Raw genomic sequence first — 6,535 nt, forward strand, 5'->3', positions numbered from 1 at the left:
CAAATATCACCAGCTCAACGTACTAAAATTGTCAAATATCACATCAATCTTATCAAACAGCTCAACGTACTAAAATTGACAAATATCACATCAATCTTATCAAACAGCTCGGCGTACTAAAATTGACAAATATCACCAGCTCAACGTACTAAAATTGTCAAATATCACATCAATCTTATCAAACAGCTCAGCGTACTAAAATTGACAAATATCACATCAATCTTATCAAACAGCTCAGCGTACTAAAATTGACAAATATCACATCAATGTTATCAAACAGCTCAGCGTACTAAAATTGACAAATATCACATCCATCTTATCAAACAGCTCAGCATACTAAAATTGACAAATATCACCAGCTCAACGTACTAAAATTGACAAATAATTTCTAGTAAATTATCATTTTTTTTTACTAGTAAGGTAATTTTTAAAAATCTTGTTAAGGGGAAATGCTCTATTTTGCATTTAAAAAACTAGTTATTATAAATTTGAAAAAAATAAATTAAAACCTTTGAACTAACCCAGTTACATGTGTAAAAAGTTGTTTGAATATTTAAAGTCATAAATCAAAATTCATGAAATGATATCAAAAGTTAAACTATGAAAATATTTTTATTGAAAACTTAACTTCAAATTAATCCTCTAAAATAATGTTGATAATTCATGTGAAAACTAAACGGTCCGAAATAAAAATCTATTTATAAACAGAACATTAACAAAATATATACAAGTGTTTCAGAAAAAAAAAAAAAGATGAAACTGCTGAATCCTGAAAAATTTGAAATCTCTAGAATATAAATGATGACCCAAGCAACTAGATCTAGTTTTATGCCTGATGCCTACCTCTTCTCTTGTGCCTTTCTTAAGTAAAAGTGAGAGCGCCTCGCAGAACTGTTCTTTGTTGAGGCTCAGTTTGTTGTCGTACCCATCACCCTGGATCTGAGGAGTCATAGTAGAACTCTTCAAATAGGGGAGGTAATTGTAGAACTCTTCAAATAGGGGAGGTAATTGTAGAACTCTTCAAATAGGGGAGGTAATTGTAGAACTCTTCAAATAGGGGAGGTAATTGTTAATCATACAGGGGAAGTAATAGTAGAACTCTTCAAATAGGGGAAGTAATAGTAGAACTCTTCAAATAGGGGAGGTAATTGTAGATCATACAGGGGAAGTAATAGAACTCTTCAAATAGGGGAAGTAATAGTAGAACTCTTCAAATAGGGGAGGTAATTGTAGATCATACAGGGGAAGTAATAGTAGAACTCTTCAAATAGGGGAGGTAATTGTAGAACTCTTCAAATAGGGGAGGTAATTGTAGAACTCTTCAAATAGGGGAGGTAATTGTAGAACTCATCAAATAGGGAAGAAAAGGTAGAACTCTTCAAACAGTCGAAGTAATTGATCACCAAATAGGGGAAGTAATGGTAGAACACATCGAATAGAGAAGTAACAATTCATCATGAATACAGAAATAATATAATTTACTTAGAAGAAGAGATACTAATGTTCATCAAGAAGGGGCAATAATGATATTCATCAATAAATAAATTAGTCGTGTAAACTTTAAATTTAGTAGTAAAAGCTTACAAAGCAAATGGAATTACATACAAAATGTATAAGGGCCTTAGATAAACCATTAACTGCAGTGAAAATTTAAAAAAATAAACATCCTAAGTAAGCAGAAGTAGGGCTTATGTCACTAAGTGTAAACTTTAAATTTAGTAGTAAAAGCTTACAAAGCGAATGGAATTACATACAAAATGTATAAGGGCCTTAGATAAACCATTAACTGCAGTGAAAATTAAAAAAAATAAACATCCTAAGTAAGCAGAAGTAGGGCTTATGTCACTAAAAATAAATTGTAAAAATTATGTGAGGGAACAAAAAGTAAGATATGTAATTTGTCAAGCAGTATTTTTTAGCGCAATTTCCATTCTGGAGAATTGCGATTATTAACTCGTCATTTCTGGGAATGGATGGATGTCCGCAGCTTAAGTCGTATCTCCTCCTCAACGAAGCAATATCGAGGACTAGTTCCAAAAGCAAATATGTTAAGCAAGTTCCAAGGATGATTGTGGGCCAAAAAAATTCCCGGAATTCCTTCCTGGATTTCCCAGAAAAGCCAAAAAACCTCGAACAAATGCAGCTTTTGCTCCATATCTCGGCAACCAGACCACTTAGCGACTTGAAACATTTACCAATCGATTCCTGCCATAATTTAGATTAATATTGCTGAAGAAAGTTTTCAAAAATATCCTTTCGTTCGGTCACAAAAAATTAATTAAGAACATTTAAACAGAGCATCGTGTAGGTTTTTAGCGCAAAGCTGAGGTTCGAAAGGATTTTACCAAAGCGAATAAGCGGAGGTTTGAAAGGATTTTAAAATTTTTTTTTTTTACTGATACGGGAGGCTAGCCTGTCGCGACGTGGGATCGTTCGCGTCACAGCGCGGCAAGAGAGAGAGAGGCGAGCTACGCGTCGCTCGTTTTTTTCCACGTGCTAATGTTTACAAACAAGAGGGCGGGTTTTAATCATAGTCAAATACTGATATAAACGTTTTAATATTTGGGCACCGTTGCTGAATATATGATTTATCTCGATTTAAAATTGTTATGGATAACATAAGGAAATAGTGCTTAAATTGTCACTAGACTTTTTATTAACTTGTTTTAAAAGGCGGTTTTAAATTGATGTAAAGTTGAACAATTATTAATCTAAACATTTACCATAAATGAGCTTTTAAGTCTCTCAAGGTCTTTGATTGTCAATCTGTTTTCCAGTTTGCCTTCCATCTGAGGTGGTCGGCTGAAATAGGTCAATATTCTCATAAATTTTACTTTTTTATTTGAAAACTTAAGTACAAGAATGAACAGAAAACAAGAGTTTCTCTAATATAAATTACAGTCTGAAAAGACATTTCTTCAAAAATTAAAATCAGGCTTTGCAAGAAAAGTATACAAAGTAAATTGTAAATAATTTTTAAATAGGCAAATAGTGTATTTTGATCTTATCTTTCAGTAATTTAAAACATAAAAATAAGCTAAATTAATTTTTCAGTAATAATTCATGTGATATGTTGTTAACCTGATCTGGGATTCTGTAGGCTTGGGAGAACTTGAGCTGGTGGCTGGGTCAAGCGTAACACTTGAATTGACTGGGGTAGTGGCGGTAGACATTTCTATATAGCTTTCTAAGATCTGATGGTTAAAAATAAAATCCAATGAAATAATTACATTAATTCCTAATGAATGAGTTAACAATATTTAAAAAAAAAATTCAACCATTATAAAAGAATTTAAAAACTAAATACAAAAGATATATTTAAATAAAACTTTTAAATTATGCTTAGGTGACTCTGAATTGATTAACTTGTTTTACATAAAAAATGCTGTCCTATGTCTCTTTTAAATTTAGTAGACCCATCGGAGATTTTAATAATTACTTGGATTGTAAAATTTTGAGGATACATTTTTTTTTCAACAGTGGTTATATTTTTAAAATGTAAGAAGCCAATCTCTTATGTAACATGAGTTACCTTAATATTGTCAAAATAGTAAATTAAAACTTGTAATGGTATCTTGAACCTGCATCTCAACAATCATCAGTCATGGCATGCTGTTTAACAAAGAAATATCTCTACATAATTTGAATGATGGGATAACAATACACCAACAAAACCTTAACCAGTTTTCATTCATGTAAAAATATGATGACTCTCACACAACCTTATAATGGATTTATCAGGCACAACTAGTTTTTATAAATACCTTAGCTAAAAATAGAAACAGCAAATGATTAAACCATTATGTGACATTAAAAATTGGCTAATGACTAGCTCTTAAGTTAAAAGAGAATCACAAAACTAATTCTTGAACCTCACCAAAAAAATTAACCCTTGGAAAAGAATAAAGCAATCATTTCCATATTTAAAAAAAATGGGGTATGAATTTAAAAAATAGGTTTGATATGTCTTTAGACTACCGATATTTAAAAACTAGTTAGGCTATCAAATGTAGAACTGATGTAATCGGCCATGTTTGCTGAGAGGGACCACATTACAGTGATGGACAAGGATGAAACATTTTTTTTTTGTAGATTTTGTCATCTCCGCAGCTATACCCTTACAAAAATATCAATCTTAATTAATTTTAATAAATAATTAAAATGAAATTTTAACATTAAAACTGGGGTTGGCATGCTAAAGTTCATGGCAGCTAAATAAAAAAGTCCCAATCTCAAACCCTGGGCAGATGAGGCTTGAATACCAGGGACAGCAACCCATCTAGACAGAAAACTCCATAATCAAACAACTGCTGCCTTAAAGTATTTTCTTGGATGGACAAAGGCTATTGAAGCTAATATCGAAATAAAACCAGGCTGAAATCAGAGTTGGCATACAATGTGGCATATATACCATGTTGGCATGCAATAATTAACTGTGTTGGAGGAGATTCCATCCAACTATGTATGTTATAAAATCTGCAAAATGAAGAACATTTAAAAAAAAAAATTCTTAATTTTAGTCTAACTAACTTTAATTGGTTATCCAGAACTTCCCTTCGTTAAGGTTTGAAGACCCCCCCCCCCCCCCATAGCTAGTTGTGGGTTAATATAATTTGATTACACTGAAATTACATTACCCTGTGGCGAAGAGAAAAATTTAATTGTTTTGGCTAACTTTCACATTGTATTTAGTTCCTTACAATATTAATAACAAAAATTTAATCAAATTTGTAGGCAGTTTGCTTTGTCAATTTCATTGTTTATATCAGCCATAGTTGTCTACTTTATCTATTAGTTGACTAGTAGTTGATGGTTGATAACTTAATAGTAATGATTTTAAATCAGCTAACAAAGTGTAGCTGCCAGTTTTTAATATAGGCTGTTCAGTTAATTAAGAATTAAGACTTGGAATCACACGTTTGTGAGCTAATTCCTTTCCTAGTTTCATCAGGGAAGCTTGAGTCTGAGTGAAATAAAAGTTCTATAATAAGACAAATAAATTAAAGTAGATCTCTAGAAGTGAATGCAATGAGAATATAAGTGAAAATCATATAATCATAACTAACTTGCAATGACTGGGATAATAAGAATATCATAATTGTATTGATGTCAACACTATTATATTGTTTAACTGTAGGTCACACAGGTCAACATGGCTGTCATCTGTAGTAATCACAATTTAAAGGCTTGTATTTACTACTACTACTACTACTACTATTTAGTGAGTGGACTTTAATTAAGTACAACAGACTGTGGCGACATACAAATTAAGAATTAAATGATATTCTATCCCAGTCCTTTATCCTATGCTAATCCCAGTTATAAAATAACCCAGCCAAGATTTGTGTTCATAAACCTTTTTTTATTAACCTTTCTGCACTTATTTTAAGTTGCTAACTAATCTAGAATCTAGATTACACCTAGAGATTTATATTAGTTTAGTATTTACTATTTAGTATTTTTAGGCTATGCTTGCTACATGACGTACTGAGTACACATTTATTTTTACTTAAAACCTAGATCTGCTAACTAGTCAGTTATTATACTTTAGTATTATAGGGTAGACTCTCTAGTACTCTCTACACTCTACAGTCTACAGCCCTCATTAAATTATTTTTAATACACTGAGTTAGTCGGAGTTTAACAACCAAAATAAAAATGATTAAAACTGATTAAAGCTGATTTTGATTATTATTCTATGTACCATTAAAATATAGAACCTGTTTCAAACAAACTCACTTTTTACAAAGTGTATTACAAAAACACTACTGTGTTTGTTTACTTAAAAAACAACAACACGTAGGCTTGTCTTTAAATGTCAGCCATTTTGATGCTATCGAGTTGCCAGGCGAGAGCTCTTAAGGCGTCCATTACGACCATTGGCTAATAAATTTCCGGTAGATGAATCCGGTGTTTGTGTATTTAAGACGGCGTTTTTTTACCCCAGCAATTTTAAACATACGAATAAGGTTCAGCAACGGAAAAAAATAATCTGAAACAGGCCTTTGTGCTTTTGCCCGGGCGTTATTTGGGCCTGTTGAAACACCTAATAAGCTTAATGTGTTGTATTTGTTGTCCAATACACCAGGAAGTAAACGCCGAAACTTGAATTCAAATGAATAAAACTTTATTACATTTTATTTAGAACGTGTTCGCCATTACAGAAAGCATATACATAGAAATAGTCAAAAAGTCTAATAGTAATAGACTACTATATACTAAATTAAAAAACAAATAACAAAGTATATTAAAGTATTTTAAAAGCACCATTGGTGATATACATAAAACATTAAAAATAGTTTAGATTTGGAATAATTTTATCATGCCATTTTCAGCTTTAAAAAATCGGGTTACTCAGCTTGCTACAAAGGCTTACAGTGTGGTTTATATGTGCTAAAAGTATTATATGGTGATCATGTAAACCTTGCTAGGTTCATGCCAGTTTATAAACAATCTTGTGTAGGTTTCTTGACCAACTGTCCTAAATGTCAACTTGACCAACTGTCCTAAGTCCTGAATGTCTATTTGACCAACT

The 6,535-nt window shown here is 31.7% G+C and overlaps 1 protein-coding gene across 2 annotated transcripts in view; it reads right to left on the reverse strand.

The window, feature by feature from the left end:
* LOC131946138 (WD repeat-containing protein 49) overlaps positions 1-5,850 on the reverse strand; it is a 44,327-nt gene extending 38,477 nt beyond the window's left edge. Inside the window, exons 1-5 of one of the 2 annotated variants that reach the window (XM_059306789.1) lie at positions 5,740-5,850; positions 3,533-3,612; positions 3,082-3,194; positions 2,724-2,802; positions 844-939 (exon numbers count right to left, since the gene is read on the reverse strand). In XM_059306789.1, the coding sequence (XP_059162772.1) occupies positions 844-939; positions 2,724-2,802; positions 3,082-3,173 (267 nt within the window). In that variant the 5' untranslated portion in view covers positions 3,174-3,194; positions 3,533-3,612; positions 5,740-5,850. Of the gene's footprint in view, positions 1-843; positions 940-2,723; positions 2,803-3,081; positions 3,195-3,532; positions 3,613-5,704 lie in introns of both variants that reach the window. The other variant, XM_059306791.1, reaches the window with a different exon arrangement.
* Positions 5,851-6,535: the final 685 nt, after the last annotated feature.

This window comes from Physella acuta, unplaced genomic scaffold (assembly GCF_028476545.2).
Source record: "Physella acuta isolate Inbredline_101_S28 unplaced genomic scaffold, ASM2847654v3 ptg000544l, whole genome shotgun sequence".
Taxonomy (NCBI): domain Eukaryota; kingdom Metazoa; phylum Mollusca; class Gastropoda; family Physidae; genus Physella; species Physella acuta.